At 39.0% G+C, this 20,260-nt stretch overlaps 1 protein-coding gene and 1 long non-coding RNA gene across 2 annotated transcripts in view; one reads left to right on the top strand and one right to left on the bottom strand.

The window, feature by feature from the left end:
- Positions 1-624: 624 nt before the first annotated feature.
- LOC124983016 (uncharacterized) lies at positions 625-2,245 on the bottom strand. The gene is made up of 2 exons (XR_007108340.1): positions 2,164-2,245; positions 625-1,994 (listed from the first exon to the last, which is right to left on the bottom strand). It is a non-coding gene; the product is annotated as an uncharacterized LOC124983016 (long non-coding RNA).
- Eea1 (early endosome antigen 1) overlaps positions 1,421-20,260 on the top strand; it is a 125,299-nt gene continuing 106,459 nt past the window's right edge. The window contains exon 1 of the mRNA XM_047549868.1: positions 1,421-1,699. Coding sequence (XP_047405824.1) covers positions 1,676-1,699 — 24 coding nt within the window. The 5' untranslated portion in view covers positions 1,421-1,675. The remainder of the gene's footprint in view (positions 1,700-20,260) is intronic.

Raw genomic sequence — 20,260 nt, 5'->3', positions numbered from 1 at the left:
AAAACCATGAGCCAAAATACATTTTATCCTTTAAGTTGTTTTTCTCACATGTTTTGTCACAGCTGATCAACACAGGATGCAATGAGACTGTTTCTCATATTGTTTGAAAATAAATCTTGGGTCTAGAAAGATGAAAAAATGTGTGCTTTGTAAGTGCATTATCAATCATTATTAATAATAAATCAGTTGTAGGCATGACATTTTGGTGTATTATAAAGAGAGATGAATACAGATACAATAAAAAACAAAGCACGTTTGTAATAGAAATACAGATTATATAATCTTTTACACGTTATAAAATACTTCCACACTAATTAACCGGTTTGAAAACAATACCTAGTTTGCTGCATCTTTTCAAAGGTTCTGAAAGCACTTTTCAATAAATTCTTCATTCATTGTTTGGTAGACTTCAAGGTTTAACCTCCTCATCCCTCAGTTTTTAAGAGTTCCATCATTCCCTTTCTTTCCTTAATTATGCAGTATTAAAGACTTTTTTTTTTTTTTTTTTTTTTTCCTGCTCAGGGTGGAAGTTGGGCCCCTTGGTTTGTGAATAACGACAGAATGCTATGAAGCAGAGGTTTTGATTTTCAGGTTTAAATAATGACATTTGCGCCTGGACATCAATTCCAAGTTCAAGTCTTGTTTTGGCACCTGTTTAGCAGCGACCTCATTTTTTTTTTTTTTAATCTGCAAAATACAGGCATCAATGGCGACTTACTTCATATATCCATTATCGAAATAGGATTTAAAATTCCTTACAAGAGGCTGAGAAGGTCCAAAACGGACATGACCAAACTTCTTTTTCGCTAATTCAAATTCCAGCATCTTCCCATTCCTTTTTCTGATCCCTTGCTGACTCTTTAACTGCAATCAGAAGCAGGAAGGGAGCAGGGAAAGGAAACCAGGGAATGGAAAAGCAGAGGAAAGCCCAAAAGACCGTTTAAGTAGGTCTGTGGTTTCTCTCCTCTGCTTGACCCAGGGGCTAAAGGCTGTCAGATTTCCAGCAGAAATGAGGATCAGCTCAGGCTCCACGCCTTGTCCAGGAGCAGGAACCGGAAGGGGCGCACTGAGAAATTTTGCAAAACTGCCTGAAGCTCAGTAGAAGGTTTCATATAGGTGTATACTCCTCCCGCCCGGGTCAGGGACATCCCAGGCGGACCGCAGAGAGGACGCGGTCGATGGGCGGGCGCGGACCTCTCACAGAGCACGGGTGTGAGCTCAGCTGCCCTAGCGTCCTCTGGCCGGCCGGAAGAAGCCGCGGCGCCAGCGTACTGCTGCCTGTCCATCACGCAGCCGCCCACGCTCCCGCCGCTTCCGATTGGTCACAGACCCGGGCCAGCCCCGTTCCAGCCCCGCCCTCAGCGGACGGACAGGCCCGGGGGGCGGGGCGGAAGCGGCTCCGCCCCTCGGCGGCCGCGGGCGGGCCCGCCCAGCTGTCAGTTACGGGGGCGACCCGGCAGGCGGGCGGGCGCTCGCCGGCTACCTCGTCGTTCGCTTGCTCGCGCTCGCTCCCTCTCGTCGCCTGTGGGGAAGTCGGGGCAGCCTGAGCGGCCGCAGCCACCTCCTCGCCCCGATCTTCTCCCCTGTCCCCTCCCGGCCCGCGTGCCCCCGAGTAGTGAGTAGCCCGCGTAGGGTTCGGAGAGTCACCGCGGCGGCGCCGGGTGGTGTTAAAACCATGTTAAGGAGGATTTTGCAGAGGGTAAGAGAGGGAAACCGTCTTTCCGGCAGCACGTGAGCGGGAGAGCCCCGGGCCGCGGGCGCCGCCGCCGCGCTGGGAGTCCAGGCGGCGGCGCGGGCGCCACCTCCTCAGCGCGGGCTCCTTCCTTCTTTAGGCCCCGCAGCCGGGCAGGCGCTTAGGCCTGCTCGTCCGGCCCGGGGGCGGGCCGCGGGGCGGGTGGGGCGCGGCGGGCGGCAGGCCGGAGACCCCGCGGCCCGGCGCTCGCTCGCGCGCTGGGCTGTCACTGGGAGTCCGAGGGTGTGGTGCCGGCGCGTCCCTGCCGGAATCCCAGGATGGGGAATGAAAATGGAGAGTTAGTGCCTGAGCGACGGGCGGGCCAGCCGCCCGCGGGGCTGGAGAACGCCCCGTGGGAGATTGCGGGCGGCTTGCCTGGCTCTTCCCACCCTCCCCACCCACCGTGCCCCCCAACTCCCCGCGACGCGCACCTGCCACACGCGGCTCGCCTTCTTTCTCATCTGGACAGCTTTGGAGGGTAACGTGAGACCTGGCCTAGCGTGGGCCTGATCGTGGGACTGACACTTACTGGCAAAGTCAGCTGAGAAGGAAGAGATTACTCACTGTTGGAAACTTTTTTTTTTTTTTTTTTTTTAATTAAAAATGCGTTTTCCTCTCCAAGCTCCAGTACCTTATTTTAGCTATCCAAGAATAAATTCACAGTAAGCTTCAAGTGGTGTACACTTCAGTTTTTGCTCTTGCAATCTTTATTTGAAGTCTGGAAAACCTTGATAATAACGTTAGAAAGCTGTGAATGTTTTGTTTAGGAAGCAGTCCCTAGAATAACATGATTAAAATCTCTTTTTGCTGTAAGAGTTACTGCCCTCAAGTTTGTTTTACACCTTTTTTCTTTCTTGCTAGACTGATAGAGTGTAACAAAGTGTAAATTATTGAAATCTTGGTGTCAAACCCCTTAGTTGATTGCCTAGGAAGTACAATAACTAGTTCAAAGGACTAAAAATAAATTAGTGAATTTGTAGTATTTACTCATAGCATGTGTCAAAGAGAGTTGAGTCATTCAGCATATAGGGAGTGTTCTTGCTTTTGCATAGCTTTCTTGAAATGTTGGAAATCATGTGAGACTCGGTCATCTATTTTTGGGAGAAATAGTTAACTTCTGTATCTGACTCCCTGTATTGACACTTATATTTTCTGCAGTGCTTTTGTCAGTTTTTTGAAGTCTTGATAAGCACTGATTTGGAGCAGCAAGGGCATGCCCTTTACTCTCGACATCATTTCCTTTGTTCAACAGTAAAGAGTATCACGGTGGTACATGCCTGTAATCTCAGCGACTTGGGAGGCTGAGGCAGGAAAATCACAAGTTCGAGGCCAGCCTCAGCAATTTAGCAAGGCCCTAAGCAATTTAGCGAGACCTGTCTCAAAATAAAAAAATTAAAAGGAGTGGTGATGTGGCTCAGTGGTAAAGCACCACCTGGTTCAATTCCTGGAACCAAGAAACAAGCAAACCAGTAAAGACAGTGGTGCATGTTTTACTTCAGTACTTAAGAGATTTTTCTTTGATCAGACCTGGAAGAACTGACTACCTTATGCCTCAGATTATGTTTCTGCCATAGTTCTATGAGTGAAAGTTACTTTGCCTGTGGTTTGCTTTAAGGTTTATAAATAAAGCTGTTCTGATTTGGGAGTACTTCTGGTAGTTATAGATTAGTTTTCAAGAAATACGGGATGCTTTCCAGTACTCTTGGTTTCATGTTGTTAAGCATTGAGGTTATATAAAGATGATTTTTTTTTTAGCCTTGGTGTCTACATATCAATTCTTAAAGAAGTTTCAATACAGACGGCAAAATTGGAATTTATTGTGGTTTTGCTGAGATGTGATATTACATCATTTTTGAATAAGTCAGTTGACAGCTGAGTTTCTCAACTTTGGCATTATTGACATTTGTGACAAGGTAATTCTTCGTTCTAGAGGGCTGCCCTGTGCAGGATGGTTAGCAGCATCCCTGGTTTCTACTCACTAGATACTGGTTGCATTTCCTCAAATCCCTTCTCCACTGTGACAACTAAAATTTTCTACAGACATACTAAGTGTCCTGTAGGGACAAAATTGCCCCAGTCGAGAACCACCCTGTTAAATGTATGTGCTCTTCAATAGGAAGGTTTGAAGTGTTTCTCACAGTTAACTTTCTTCTGTTCAGTGTACTTATATAGGGTTTCAGTAAATGCCAGCTATTATGCTAGGAGTTGGGAAACCATTTAATAAGATATGGCTTCTCCCTTTAGAACTCATAGCCTGGTTGGTTGGAGAGGTGGACATTTGAAGTAATTGCAGTGCTACATGGGACTCTTTGTGGGAGGGTGTCGAAGCACTAAGGAAAAGCTTCAGGGAGTAGGGCATGTTGGACAGAGGGAACAGAAAATGCAAAGGCATGGAGTCAAAGGAAACCTGTAATAAATACTAGGGCGAGGGTGAACAATTATGTTTTGAAATTGAGATGATATGAAGGGATTTGGTTGGAGATGAGGCTACCCTGGTAGCTAGAGACCAAATTATGAGAGGACCTAGAGTCCTTTTGAAGGAGTTCAGCTTTTATCTTCTAGATGGGTCAGTGTTAATGCTCAGTATTTAATAGGAACATTTTGATAAAACTCTTAAATCTTGTGATTTTTATCACAGTTGAGAGCCTAAAATGCACATTAACTCTGCAAGTGGTATTTATTAACAAGTATAACTTGAATCTTTAAAAGTATGTAACATGGCACCATTTTATTTTACCCCACCCTGATAACCTTATATCTTAGCATAGGTATTAAGATATATAATTAAAATTGTATTTGCTGATTTAGAAGTTTGAAATGGTCTCCATGCTTTGGAATAATATTGCATTTCTTTAACATTCTGTTTTTAAGATGACCTTTTCATTTTAGCTAATATAATTCTTTTCTGAATAATGTCCTTTAAATAACATTTTTGAAAGAAGAAAGGACAATGCTTTTATAATCAATTACAACTCAGAGTATTTGAATGTTACCAATAAGGTGCCAGGGTACTTTACAGAAATTTGATTTGTGCTTTTCTTCTTACTTCTCTTCCTCTGTCTTCTGTCTCATTAACGAAGTTTAAAAAAAAAAAAAAAAGGTGTTACTCTGAGACTTGAAAATGTCTGGGAAAATAACAATCATGGTAATGAGGTAGGTAGCTCCAATATGTATGTATTCAATATTTTTTAAAAATATATTTTTATTTGTTTTTGATGAACCTTATTTATTTGTCTGTGGTGCTAAGAATTGAACCCAGTGCCTCACATTTGCTAGGCAAGTGTTCTACTGCTGAGCCACAACCCCAGCCCTATATTCAATATTTTTTAAATAGTTCTATGAAGAATAACTTGATGGCCGTAAAGATGGTCAGCATTTAGTACCTTAGTCTATTTATAAGCTTCACTGTCATATCTTTCTTAGGGAACTTGCTGTGATTTAATAGTAGTGTGTTAGATTTCCTTTTGTTGGGAAATATAAAATATATTGCTAAAGAAAGAACAGATTTAATTATTCCATAGCTGTAGAAGTGGAAGGGTTTCTTCTATGAACATTAGGTCTGTCTTTCTGGTTTTAAAAATGAGGAAGCAGAAACTGAGAGTGAGATTAGGTGATTTACCTAAGACAACACAGTAGATGTCAAAGACTGCTAGAGATTAGGGCCAAATTTTCCAACTCCAAATTCATTTCCCTTTTCCTGGCATCTTCCTTCCCCTTTCCTGCCACTGCTCCACTGATATTGCTAGCACTTTGCTAGTGACTGTGGAGGGTAGAGGATAAATATGAGACCCAGCTCCTGCCTCAACTTATATGTTATGCTAAAGTACATGATAGAGACAATGAGGGCTATAGTAGTACAGAGAAGGAAGGGTCAGAATGAATGTGTGTGTGTGCATGACCTTGGGGAAACTGGCTTGAGGTGGGGTTTTAAAGAATGTGTGTGATTGAGAGGGGAAGATAAAAGTTGCATCGCAGCAAGAAGTTATGGTATAAGAAAGATTCAAACTGGGAATGTGTTCATTCCTCCTGCTCTCCCTTCCTTAGCATTATACCTGTTAGCAAATATTTTTAAACTTGCTATGTGTTAGATTCTAGGGCTACAGCTGCATACAGACCCACTCTGTACTCTTAAGTAGCTTTAAATCAAGTGATTTTTAGAGGTAGAGGTGTATATGTAAAGCAGAAAGAAATTGAGAGACAAATTTGCAAAATATTGTGAAACCTAACATTGTGGAGTTGCTCAGTTGCCTAGTTCAGCTGTATCCAATGCAAACATGAGTCATATGTAAGTTAATATTGCTAGTTGTCACATTTAAAAAAAAGGAAATAAAATAAAAAATGCTATTTCCTTTAACTCACTATTTTAAAAACATTTCAGCATACAATTGATATAAAAAAATTCTGAGATTTTTTTTACTTTTTTTGGTACTAAGTCTTTGAAATGTGGCATGTGCTTTACACTAGTGGCACATCTCAGTTTGGACTAACCATGGCAGTTGTTCAGCAGCCTTATATAACTAGGGGCACTGTACTGGGTAGTACAGGTATAGTTGAATATATGTATATTATAATTTTTAAATTATTTCAAGCTAATTTTAAACTTTCAGAAAGTTATAAGAATAAAATAATGCAAAGACCACTTTTATATTCTTTATCTATATTCACCTATTCTTAACCTTTTTTTGGTTCTGGGCCTGAACGCAGTGGTGCTTACTCACTGAACCAATTCCCAACCCTTTTTTATTTTTTATTTTGTGACAGATCTCACTGAGTTGCTTAGGAGGACTTTGCTATATTGCTGAGGCTGGCGTTGAACATGTAATCCTCCTGCTTGAGCCTCTCCAGCTGTTGGGATTACATACAGGCCTGTGCCTCCAGTCCCAGTCTATTAATATTTTACCCTATTACATTATTATTTGGTCACTTTCTTTCTCTCTGTCTCTCCCCCTGCCCTCCGGGGTGTGTGTGTGTTGTGGTGTATTTTTTTGAGCCATTTTCGAATCAGTCATGACCCTTCACCTTTGAACACTTCAATGAAGAATAGAAATATTTTCTTACATAACTGCAGTCTGGTTGTTAATGTCATACATTTTCACTGAGTCAAGTCACTATCCATAATTTCATTTTGTGCGTGTGTGTGTGTGTGTGTGTGTGTGCGCGCGCATGCGCATGTGTAATGAGGAATTGAACCTAGGGGTGCTCTACCACTGAGCTACATTCCCTAACCCTTTATTTTTTATTTTTTATTTTGAGACAGGTCTCATTAAATTGCTGAGACTGGTCTTGAATTTGTGATTCTCCCACTAAAACCTCCTGAGTTGCAGGGATTATAGGCGTGTGCCACCTCACCTGCCTTCATAATTCCAGTTTTGCAGTTTATCTGATGATGTCCTTTGTAGCCTTTACCCCCTCTAATATAGGAAAAGTTAGGGTTAGATATTATATTTTGTTGATATTTAGTAGGCGTTATATTTAGTTATATTTAGTTGTTATGTTTCTTTGGCTCCCTTTACTCTGGAACATTTCTACACTTTTGGAGAATACATTCCCCCTCAATCTTAGTCTGTTGTGTTACTGTAACAGAATTCTGTTGAGGGTAATTTATAAAGAAGAGAAATTTATTTCTTAGAGTTCTGGAGGCTGGAAAGTCCAGGATTGATGGGCCCACATCTAGTGAGGGCCTTCGTGCTGTGTCATCCCATGGCAGAAAGTGGAAGGGCAAGAGAGTGAGAGTAAGAGAGGGACCAAACTTGCTTTTGTAACAGCTCACTCTCTTGATAAATAACTCACCCTTGAAATAACAATATTAATCTATTCATGAGGGCAGATCCCTCTTGACTTAGGTCTTAGTTTCCAATATTGTTGCATTGACATAGTCATTTGGGGACACATTCAGACCATAGCACCTTCCTGCTTTTTAAAAAAAAATTTTTTTTAAACTAGATTGTTCTTCATGTTGTTTTTAAAGTTTCTTTGTGATTAGATTGAAGTTATACATTCTTGCCAAGATTACTGCTAGGAGATATTGTGTTCTCAAGTTATCACATCTGGAGACCCATGATGTCTTTCTGTCCCTCACAGGTGATGATATTATCATCATTATTATTATTATTAGTAGTAGTAGTATTTCCATGCTGGGGATTGAACTCAGGGCCATATGGTGCTCTACAACTGAACTGCATACCCAGCCCCAGGTAATGTTAATTTTGATTACCTGGTTAAGGTGTTGCTCAGTTTCCTTGCTATATAATTATTGGTTTTTTTTCTCCCCTTCCTTTGCAACTAATAGGTAGTTTGTGGTGAGATACTTTAAGACCATGCAATAATCTGCTTCTTATTAAAAAATTCCCCTAGATTTAGTACCTATTGTTGATTCTTGTATGATCCAGTCTAGCCAATGGTACAAAATAGTGATTTTTCTACTGTAGCACTTTTCCACTTTTACCAACTGGTCCTATATTTCTCCTCCCTTCTTGTCTGTCTCTCCTTTCCTCCCTTCTTCTCCCCTGTACCCCTTTTCTTCTTTCTGATATGAACTCATGAATTTTGTTTTTTAAGTGGTTTATAAGTCATTCCTATACTTAATTATTTTGGTACTCAGATTGTCTCAAATTTGAACAATAGGAGACCCTAAAGGGTGACCCCAGTGCCTTTTGACATGTCCCCATAATTTTTTCAAGCATGTCTTTACTTTCTGGCATAATAAGGATCCTAAACTTTTCCTGGACTTACCTGTTCCCAATTCTGAAATCAGCCATATTTCTGAGGAGACTTGGTTACTTTTAGTGGAGAATGGTATCATAGTCTAAGGGCTGGAGTGTCTTTGTTTTTTGTTTGTTCTAGCAGACAATTCCAGCTCAATTTTAATCTATCTTTCTTTCTTTGTTTCTTTGTTCCTCTTCTCCTTCCCTCCCTCTCTTCCTTCCTTCCTTCCTTCCTTCCTTGCTTCCTTCCTTTTTGAGAAAAAAGGAAAAAGAAGTTTGGTTGTTTTGCTGGTAAAGGAGAAACACAGGGAACTCTTATCCCAGACACTGTGATTCTCCCCATCAGGCTTAAACTTTATTTTATAAGCAGAGGAAATCAATAAGGTTCTACTAAGCTGTGAAATATACTTGGCACATAGTAGGAATTTAATAATATTTATTGAATAAGTACTGATAGGACTTTTTTAAAGGAATATTAACATCTCTTGTGGTCCTACAATAATGTGCTGTGGACCCAATGATGAGTAAAACATACATGACTCCTTGTGAAATTTAGTGTCCGGTGGAGGAGAGAGGAATTATTCAGAGTCATTAACTATACCAGTACATAGTTGGCTGAGTACTAGGAAGGAAGAGCATAGGGAGCCTTCAGAGTACACATTGAGAGCGCCTTGATTTAAACAAGATGCCAAGAAAGGCTCCCCAGATTAGTTGCACATTCAAGTTTGATGAAATTATTACTAATTTGTTGGAGTACGTTTTAAAAAGTAACAGCTAAATGGAATTATTTTTTGTGTAGTTTTTTTGTTTTAGTTTATTAAGATTAAAGAAGAGATTAAGATATAAGAAACAGAGCCCCATTATGTTCTATCCTCTAATTCCAGTGCCTTTGCTTGAGCTAAAGAGACAATACAACTCAGTGGTCAAGAATATGAACTCACTCAGGTCTTTGGAGCCAGCCTGGGCCACAGAGTGGGGCCTATACAGCAAGACTATGTATGGCAGGGTGAGGTGGGGGGATGGGGAGAATATGAGCTCCGAAGATGAGTATCTGGGTGGTATCTCCACTCTTTACTAGCTATTTATTTTGGGGCAAGTTACTTAACTTTTCTGTATCTCAGAAAAATAGTTTTGATTATGGTACCCACCTCCCAGAGTGGTTGTGAAGACTAAATGAATTAATATATGTAAAACACAAGAGTATTTGGTACACAGTAAATTCTCTATAAATATTGGCTGTTTTTCTGTCGGTGTTTTGTTGTTATAATTATATACTCCATACTTCTTCAAGGAACACATTATTTTAAATCACTCTGTGCTTTGGTTTAGCTATGATTTGTCTCCATCAAAACTCATGTTGAGGGCTGGGGAGATAACTCAGTTGGTAGAGTGCTTGCCTCACAAGCACAAGGCCCTGGGTTCAATCCCCAACACTGCAAAACTCATGTTGAAATTTGATTCTCCATGTGGTGGATTTGGAAGGTCAGATCCTTGGGAGGTGATTAAGTCTTTTGAGGCAGGATTAGGTCTGTTCCTGTAAAATCAGCTTGAAGTTTCCCACTGGTCTGTCTTGCCATGTGACCTGTCTTCTGCAGGCATCTTCATCCCCTTCTGCTTTCCTGCCATACTTGGCACACTTCTCTCATCAGATGCCAACACCTTGTTCTTAGACTCCTGGAACCACAAGCCAGAATACCCTCCTTCCTTTTTTTTTTTTTTTTTTAAATAAATCACCCATGTTTAGGTGTTCTATTATTATAGCAATAGAAAACAGACTGACTTTTTTTGTTTATTTTTTTAATACCCCCCACCCCTTCAGTAGATAAGGACTCAGCTTAGGCATAGACATTTATTTAACACACTGTTGAACATTTATTCTTTGCTAACTACTGTGCAGGGCTTAGGGAGAAAAAAAAAAAAAAACACTTGAGAATTAAAAAAAACTCTTGAGTTTTAATGGAAGAGACAAATACTTAAATAATAAAGCAGTGTGGTAAATGCCCTAATAGATATGCAGAAGAAGGTTTGGGAGCACAAAAGAAAAAGTATTTCTGTGGTGAAGATGGGTTGCCATAGGGAGAGCAGGGAAAGAGATTGCTAAAGGCTTTCCAGAGACTGAGTGACTCCAACAAGGAAGGGCAAGAAAGGGAAGGCCATTTTATTTTCTTTTTTCTTTTTCTTTTTACAGATAGCATTTTGATTTATTGTATGCAAATGGGGTACAACTTTTTTTCATTTCTATGGTTGTACACAATGTAGACTCACACCATTTGTGCAATCATACATGTACTAGGGTAGTAATGCCTGTCTTAGTCCACTCTTTCCGTCCCCCACCCACTCCCTCCCCATTAGGGAAGGCCATTTTAGAGATAGAACCAGGCAAAAGCAAGAGTATGATGTAGCCTTGCTTAGCATATTCGCTCTGTGGATATTTCTGCATGTGGATGGGGATAGTTAGAATACATGAAGTTGAAAAGGTTCTGTGAAGGGTTTTGAATTTTATACTATAGACAATAAGAAGCCACAGAAAGTTTTTAAATGATCAAATTTATAGTAAGGAAAATCTTCTGAAAATATTTTTCCCGGTTAATCTTTATCAGAAATAAATTAGTTGATGCCCATGTTCTTCACCAAATCAAACAAGGAAGACAACAAAACAAACACAATCTCCAAATCAGTTGAGTCATTCTTCTACTTAAAATCTGTTAGTGACTCCTCAGTATCCATAGGAAGCGTCCAGACTTTTTTTTTATTTTTTTATCTTGGAACACAGGTCCTTAATTAATGTTCTGGTCTCTTTAACATCACTTTGGACATCCACATACCTCTCTGTGCCCTGACCTTGCCATATCTTACTGTGTTTCTGAAAACTTATCCTCTATTCTCAGTTGTCCATTTTTCAGTTCAAAGGACACTAGGGAAATCGGTCTTGAAAATCATGATGGGGTCCTTGTCCCCCCTATACCCTGCCCCTTGAAGATTAAACACATGAGAAATCCTGAAGCAAGAGCAAAAAAGTAAATTTTATTTAAGAAATGAAACAGAAGGAAAGGGAGGGGGATGGAGAGAGAGAGAGAGAGAGAGAGACACCTCTTGAGAGGACTGGCCCAGAGCTGGTGCCCGAGGGAGTAGGGGTGTCCTGATCCTTTTATAGATTTCAGATTTCCTTTCTTCTCACACCCCTCCCTTGTGTTATCTTCTCTACGTGACCAAAAGTGACCAAAAGGGCAGGAAGAGAACCATCCAGGGGGTGATTGCTTGTGTTGGAAAATGATTCTTCCCTCCCCTGAGGTTGTTAGCAACCAGGTGATGAGGAGTACTATCTACCCATTTCCTTTTCTTAGATCATTTGCTACCTGTCCTTTGCCCATCTCACTAGGAGTTACTTATTTTTTTTTCCTTCTCCCAAAGCACCCCGTATGAATAGAGTAGCCTTGTATGTAAGTTAGACCGTCACTTAGGCTTTGGGCTTCTTGTGCAAAATCTCAAGCTTTCTGAGACCTAGTTTTGTTATCTTTAATTTGTTGATAGTGTCTACTTCACAGTGGTATGAGGGATTAAACAAAATGATGTTTGTAAAACACTGTCCAACATTTAACAAACACTTTCTGTGTAACAGCCATTACACTACAAATCTTTTGAAAATTTGGCATGTTTATTTTGTAATTTGTTTACTTGGCTTCTAGACTCCTCCTAAGACTGAACTCCATTAGGGTGGCAGTTTTATTTTATATCTTAGTATGTCTAGGATTCACCATAATGGTTGATGCTTGGTGGTTCCATAATATGTGTGACTACTTGATGGTTATGTAGAGAGAATGACCTCATTAAGGAAAAGACCAGCTAGAAAGTTATGATAGTTCCTAAAATTGTTGCATATTAGAATCATTTGGAATCCTTAAAAAAAAAAAAAAAAGATTCTTCTAAAAAATTTTTGGTGGTGCTGAGGTTCAAATCAAACCCCAAGGACTCATGCATACTAGGTAAACACTCGATCACTGAGCTACACCCCATCCCCTAAAAGAAAAGAAAAAAAAAAGTCAGAATTTCTGGATCTTTGGATGGAGGTCTAAGGGATAATGAAAGCTTGGGTTCAGGCAATGATTTTGGGTGGGAATAGAGAATAGATTGATTTTCAAGAAAGAAAACTAAGAGCGAATTGGTAATACTTCTTGACTTGGGAGTAATTTGGATAGCTGAGTAGATGATCAAATGGTTGAGGGTAGAGAAGGAGGAGAAACAGGTTTGGGAAGGATGACTGTGCATTAGAGGCCTTACATACCAGTGGAGATGTTCTGTGGTTCCAGCATTCAAGAGACAAGTAGAGGCAAGTGTTAGATACATGTGAATGGTGAAGAGACATCAAGTCAAATAAGGGCCAAGAAATGCCCACTGAATGGGATAGTTAGATTATACCTAGTTTAGTTTGAATAGGGTTATAGGGGTTCATGAATGACTGGGAAGTAAGGAAATAGATACAGGGAATACAGACTACTCATCCACGAACTAAGGAGAAAAGGAAATGGAAAGTATTGAAGTATTTTGTAAGTTAGCTTTTTTAACTGTGACTAAAACACCTGACAGGAACAACTTATAGGAGGAAAAGTTTATTTTGAGCTCATAATTTCAGAGGTTCAGTCTATGGTTGACCAACTTCATTCCTCTGGGCTTGAGGCGAGGCAGAACATCATGACAGAAGGCGTGACAGAGGAAAGTTTCTTACCTCATGGTAACCAGGAAGCAGAGAGAGAGAGAGAGAGAGAGAGAGAGAGAGAGAGAGAGTGTTGCCAGGCACATGCCCCCTAGTGACCCCATCTGCCTGTAGTTACCACCCAGTTAGTCCATTTAAATTATTAATCCATCAAATGAATTATTCTACTCATTACATTACACCTCTCACAAGCTAATCATTTCCTTTCCTGCATTAACACAGGAGCTTTTGGGGGACATCTCATATCCAAACCATAAAAAGTATTAAATGTATGAATGTCATCTGTCATTCTTGGACCATGTTTTATAACTTCTTACTTTGAAGGATTATAAACATCCTCAAATCAGTTTAACTTGAAAGGAGAATTTATTGTAAGGTTTCAAAATGATCCAGGAATGAGAATTGCTATATTGTTAGTTGGGTCTCTAGAGAATAGGACGTAGAATGGTGTCAGAGATGGAGGCAGCTCTTCTGTCTCACTCTCATGGACCGCTGAATTATTGTTTCTGCTTTTCTGTGTCCATCCTCACACCACTGCTTACTCAGTAACTCAGGACTCCAAACGTCCCCTGACATGATTCTGCATGCCTTTCACCTAAGCTTTGCATAGGCCTGGTATCTCATTTCCCAAATGCCAAGAGAAGAATCTAAAATATCCCTCTCATCTTTTCTTGTCAAGTCAGGTCTCTGACTGGCCAATAGATTTGCTTCCTCTGGGTCAGGTGTGTATTGACCCCTGAGTTTGGGGATGGGGGTGGAGTCCCTCTTCTAGGAATTGTAGCACCATGAAACATTTCTGTGTTTGTCAGTTTTCTCTTACTGTAACAAATACCTTAAAACTTATAAAGGAAAAAGGTTTATTTTGGCTCATCGTTTTAGAGGTTTCAGTCAGGGTTGGTAGACCCTGTTGCTTTCAGGCATGTGACGAGGCAGGACATAAGGGTGAGAAGCTGCTATTCTCATGGTGTCTGGGAAGCAAAGAGAGAGGAGGAGACAGGATCCCAATATTCCCTTCAGGAGCATGCCCCCATTATGACTGGGAGACTTCCAACTAGGTTCTGCCTTTTAAAGGTTTCACCACCTTCCAATAGTGCAATGGACTCGGACCAAGCTTTGAACATGGCCCTTTAGGGGACACGTTCAGATGTAGCAGTATCATAGCAACTTCTTTTACAGATAATTTTTCTAGAAATAAAGTTTACTATGGCTGTGAAACAGTGATAATGGCTCTGATTAGGTGTTTCATTTAACCACCAATTAGTGGTTAGGAACAGATTAGGACCCACCAGATTAGTTTAAATAATAGAATAGGGATGATAATAAGGATACACTAGGCAATAAGAGAGATGGAATTTCATAGAAATTCAAAGTAAAAAATGTAGTATGGGGTGGAGCCTCTGAGACTATTTTCTTTAACTGGAAAATTTTTCAGGACCCAAGCAGTGCTATTCCATGTCAGGGCTTTATAGATTTTCACTGTAGGGTTCAGCTGTTAAAGGACTCAGGGATTTCTTCATATGTTTGTGCCCTTGGGTCTATATTCTTTTGTTTTTATAATCAACTAATTTTCTATTTAGTTTTTTTTCTTTCTTAATTCATGTTGTAGCTTTCACACACACAGTCTATGGTCTTTTGAAATTTTGTCTGTGTTGTAAATCTGCTCAATCTCCTCTCGTGCACTATTACTTTATCTCAGGACTATTCAGTTTGTCTGTTTAGTGCCAGTTTCTGTAACTAATTGGTCATTCCTTCATAGTTTGCAATTCAAAGGCCTAAGCCTGGTACTCAGCTATAATTGTTCATTCTTGCATTGTAACACTTTTTTTATAAATATTTTTTGCCACGTGGCCATTTTATTGATTGCTAGCCAGCTTGGGCATAGCTGCTGTTGAATCCAGGTGATCGTAACTGGTTAATCAGCAATAGGCATGGGTCATATAACCTAACTGTCTTTGTGTTCTTAAAATGAACTATGGAAGACCCGTTTATTTGGGTTCATCATAGCCCTTGCATGCCCCATGACTGATTATCATATTTAATATAACAATATGATTGATAAGAGTTGTATAGATACCTGTTTAAATGTTATGGGGGTCATATCAGTAGGTATAATTTAATAAAAATCACATGCTTTTCCTCATCTCAGTTTTTAATATTGAACTCTGGTTGAAATTTTTTTTTTTTTTTTTTTTGGGTGCTGGGGATGGAACCCAGGGCCTTGATGCTTACAAGGCAAGCACTCTACCGACTGAGCTATCTCCCCAGCCCCTGAAAATTTTACATAGAAGGTTTTTTTCAGAGTCTCAGTAGTTATTTGGACTTTACTAGCTAAATAATATTTAGAAATTGTTTTTTGTTTTTGAGATGGGGTCTTCCTTGGTTGCCCAGGCTGGCCTTGAACTTAAGATCCTCTTGCTTTAGTCTCCTGAGTCCAAGCTGGGATTATAGGCATGTGCTGGCTACCACATTCAGTTTGGAAAATGTTTTAAGATTTCCTATCTTTAAACTGGGAGTGGTGGCACATGTCTACAATCAAGGCCAGCTTCAGCAACTTACAAGACCTTGTCTCAAAATAAAAAATATGAAAAGGGCTAGGGGCTAGGGATGTGGATCAGTGGTAGAGTGCCCCTGAGTTTAATCCCCAGTACTGAAAAAAATTTTTTTTCTTTATATTTTGCTATGCCAAATATATTGCCATGTGAAATGGTAGATCATATTGAATTAGATCTCTGATAAGGGATAAGTTTTAGTTGAAAACCAAGAAAGAACCAGAATTTTGAGTGCAGATTGTTTGCTAATCTTATTCATATTTCAGGCATATAACAAATCCTGGTATCTTTTATCCTATTTATTTGTTCTATAAAGCTTTTGTTTTTCTTTGCTATAAACTTATTGTATCTTATTTGCGTGTACTGTAATATTTTATGCAATGATTTAGTTTTAAGTATAAAACTTAAAATAATAAGGTGATATATTTATGATTATGAAAATAAATGTATATATATTACAGAAGTTTGCAAAGTTTAGAAAAGTAAAATTGAGAAGTAGCATAGGGCTGTGGCATCGTGAATGTTTAACATTAAAAATACAAGCTTTGAAGTCAGGTGGAATTCCAGCTCTGCTCAGTGTTACATTTGTGATCTTAGCTAACAACTAAGTTAGCTTCTTTGACCTTGTATTTTTCCACTTGGCTAAATAGGAGCAATCCTTTGTCTTTACTGAAAGAATTATTGGGAGGATTAAATGATATAAAGCAAACAAAGTGCATACAATTGTGATTGTCATAGGGGTTATATGTTAACTATTGTTATTCTTAACTTATCCAACAATCAATTGGTGTTTTTTTAGTATAAAACTTAAGTTTCTTATGTGTATGATTTATGAATATGCACATGATATAGGGGAAGTTGATATTCTGAGCTTTACAAGTAGAACTTTAGTTAAGTTTGGTTTTATTTTGATCTTTTAATGTTAAGGTACCAGAACAAGTAGAGAAATTTGGAATCGAAAGACCTGAGTTTTCAGGTTCTACCTCTACTCCAGTGTCATTTTAGGAAATTGCTCTTCATTTTCCCTATCAGTTCAGCTAAGACACCACCTAGGTGATCTCTAAAGTGGTTTTTAGGATAAAAGTTTTAGTTGACCTGGACATGGTGGCACATGCCTGTAATCCCAGTGACCCAAGAAGACTGAGGCAAGAGGATCACAAGTTCAAAGCCAGCCTCGGCAACTTAGCAAGGCCCTAAGCAATTTAGTGAGACCCTATCTCAAAATAAAAGATAAAAAAAAAAAGTACTGGGGATGAGGCTCAATGGCTAAGGGCCTCTAGATTCAATCCCTAGTAAAATCTTCCTGCTGCAGCCCACCCCGCAAAAATGTTTTAGTTGAAAACCAAGGAAGCACCAGAATTTTGAGTGCAGATTGTTTGCTAATTTTATGTCACATTTCAGGCATATAACAAATCCTGATATCTTTTATCCTATTCTTTAGCACCTTTACTGAGAAAAAGTGTCTTTAGGAGGCAAGGACTCTGATAAATTTGATAACTCATATAAGGTGACTGTCACAGCAGCACCTGCCACATTGCAGTCTCCAGAAGATATTGACCTCCTTCTAAGATCTTTTCCCCCTAGTGTATAGCCCTTCGTGGTGTCTCACATGTAAGTAAGGTACATTGTTGTTGTTGTTGTTATTATTATTACTATATTATTATTTGCAGTGCTGGGGATTGAACCCAGAGTCTCACACATACTAGTCAAGTTCTTTATCTCTGAGCTACATACCCAGGTCAGGGTACATTATTGTAGTATGACACCTAAGTTCCCATTCAGAATGGAGACACATTTCCCTAGCCACCTGGAGTCGTGGCTGCTGATGGCTTATAGCTGTATCTCTCTCCCTTCCTCTCTCTCTCTCTCTCTCTCTGGAAATTGCCCTAGCAAAAGAAAGCTGCCTCATCCAAAATGTCCCCTTTCCGGAAGCAGCCTGTACTTCATTACTGGTTGCTGTGGAAGGTACAAAGAATATCCATTTTTTTGATTAGGGACTTATATGAAGAACCATCCCAGCTTCAGTGCTCTTAGCTCAGGCCGCTGTGACAATTGTGATACTGTTCTCTACTGTCAGTTTCTCCCATAACCCAATTATACTAATTCCTCTATATCCACGCAGATGTTGTCCCTGAGATCACTTCTCAAGAAACCTGCTTATAGATTTGTCTTGAGTCTGTTTCCTTGGGAACCTGAATTATGATGGTCATCTACTATCTGGATAGTTTTTGTCTGGAACTTTTGCATCATAGAAAATGATTATATTTAGGATGGATCTTAATGTTACAAATTTTGTGTTCTTCTTTTAATCTACCTTTCTTTCTTTCTTTCTTTCTTTCTTTCTTTCTTTCTTTCTTTCTTTCTTTCTTCTTTCTGTCTTTCTTTCTTTCTTTTTTTCCTTTTTTGGTGGTGCTGAGGATAGAACCTAAGGCCTTGCACATGCCAGGCAAGTGCTGTACTACTGAGCAACACCCCTAGCCCCGTGTTCTACTTCTTTGAAACAGATGTTCTACGTATCTTTTTATATCAGGCACCCACAGCCAGTAGATTAGAATTTGTTAGATTATAAAGTGCTATGTAGTAGGTTTTCATTTACTTGGAATTTGAGCATGGCCCACACATGCTCTGTTCAGAAAATTTTATTGTCAGCATCTTTCCCTGTTCCCTTAAGTGATTTTAAGTATAAAGAAAAAAAAGTGGCTTCTCAAAACAAGAACATGAATTCTTATATTGGCGTCTGTCTATATTTGATGAATCAAAACGTCCTACACTCTCAATTTGCCTAATATTTATTTATATATATATACACACATATATAAATTTTAGTTAAATGTGTTAGGTATTTTAAAAGTTTTTTCTCTTACTTAATATTAAATTATTGTACAATAATATTAAATTATTGTATAAACTGAGTTTTGTTACTGTAACTTTTTATCTATAATTAGTTGTAACGGTCTTAGTGTTTTACTGACTTGACTGCTTTTTTTCCCCCCTTCTGACTTGGCTGCATTTGAGAGGTAAATTACCTTTGCGTAACTATTAATAATCAGTAACTTAAATTTTCAAGTTTTGATAATGACCAGAAGAGAACTTTACATTTATAGAAATTAGCAATATATAATTGCTTAGTTCCTGTGGATATTGTTTTAAGTTAGTAGGTTTAGGACCTAAATGAATTATGGAATAAGAATTTTGAAGTTGGAAGGACTTATGATCTTGTTCTGTCCTTGCAGTTTATCAGTGAAGAAGTTCAGATCAGAATTGTCTTGATTGCTATTAGAGAGAGAGATAAATGAGAAACATTGAGATTGTAGAGAGAATACTGATTGAGATCTTGGAAACCTAACTTTGGGTTACAACTCGACCATTAGATAGCAGAGTACTATCAGGCAAACCAGTTACTCTTTCTAGGACTTAGTTTCTTCATCTATGAAGTAGTGCTACTAGAACAGATGATTTGAGCGCCTTTCAGTTTTGATTTTAGGTCTTTTTTGGGAGAGAAATAGGTAATATGTATCTACTTTTTATTGTTTATCTATCATAATGCCAGGCACTGATTTAAACATTTTACATTTATTATTTAATCTTCACAACACTTTGGTGAGACTGACATTAGTACCACTTTACAAATGGGAATTTAAGCCTTAGAGAAGTTAAGTAAATTTACAGAGCTTATAAATGGCTAAACTGGAAGTTGAATGAAGGTCTGTATAACTCCAACTTCTGCATTCTGAATCACTATACCTGGTTTTAGGTGGACCTTTGTTTTTTGGAATACTTGACCTGCCCTAATGAAAATAAGAGACAGGTATACAGGGGAGTGGAGTTGTGGCTCAGTGTTAGAGCACTTGCCTAGCATGCATGAAGCACTGGGTTTGATTCTCAGCACCACATATAAATAAATAAAATAAAGGCCCATTGACAACTACAAAAATATTAAAATAAAGAAAAGGTATACACTTCTGATTCTCTTCTCTCCTGCATAGTGCAGTGTATTGTGTACTTGTAGGTCACACAGAAAAGATTTAGGAGGCAGACATGTTTTGTATGCTGGCACTTGAGAAACTTTGGAATGGGTGGAGTCAGATGCAACAGGGTGGATAGCCTCTTAGAGACTACTTTGAGAGACACATTGAATATTTGTATTGAATTTAACATTAATGATTGAACAATATAGGTGTCTATATTTGCTTGTTCATTAAAGTTGTAGATAACTCTATGTTAGGTGGCATTGTTCACAGTTCAGAAAATAGGAATTGTATTCAACTGAAAGCTGTTGTAAATGGGTTAGGGTTAAATGTGGTATATTTGTACTTATTGTACACGGTTTTATGATGAATTGAAAAGTATCTGTGGAGTTCCATGGAGAGTTCCATGGTACCATTAATTTTCTAGGTCAAGCTCAAAATGCAAAAAGCCTGAATAAGCCTACTTCAGGATTTGATATCAATCAGGTTGTATTCAGTTTTACTAAGGTGGAGAAATAAGAAGAAATGCTGAAGACAAAAAAAACAAAATAATTAGTGAAAATGAATTATGAGACAAGGTTAAGGGTGTTACAATT

The sequence above is a fragment of the Sciurus carolinensis genome, chromosome 4, assembly GCF_902686445.1.
Source record: "Sciurus carolinensis chromosome 4, mSciCar1.2, whole genome shotgun sequence".
In the NCBI taxonomy this organism is placed as follows: domain Eukaryota; kingdom Metazoa; phylum Chordata; class Mammalia; order Rodentia; family Sciuridae; genus Sciurus; species Sciurus carolinensis.
The sequence above is the reverse complement of the archived record's forward strand: the minus strand, read 5'-3'. Positions and strand labels throughout refer to the sequence as shown.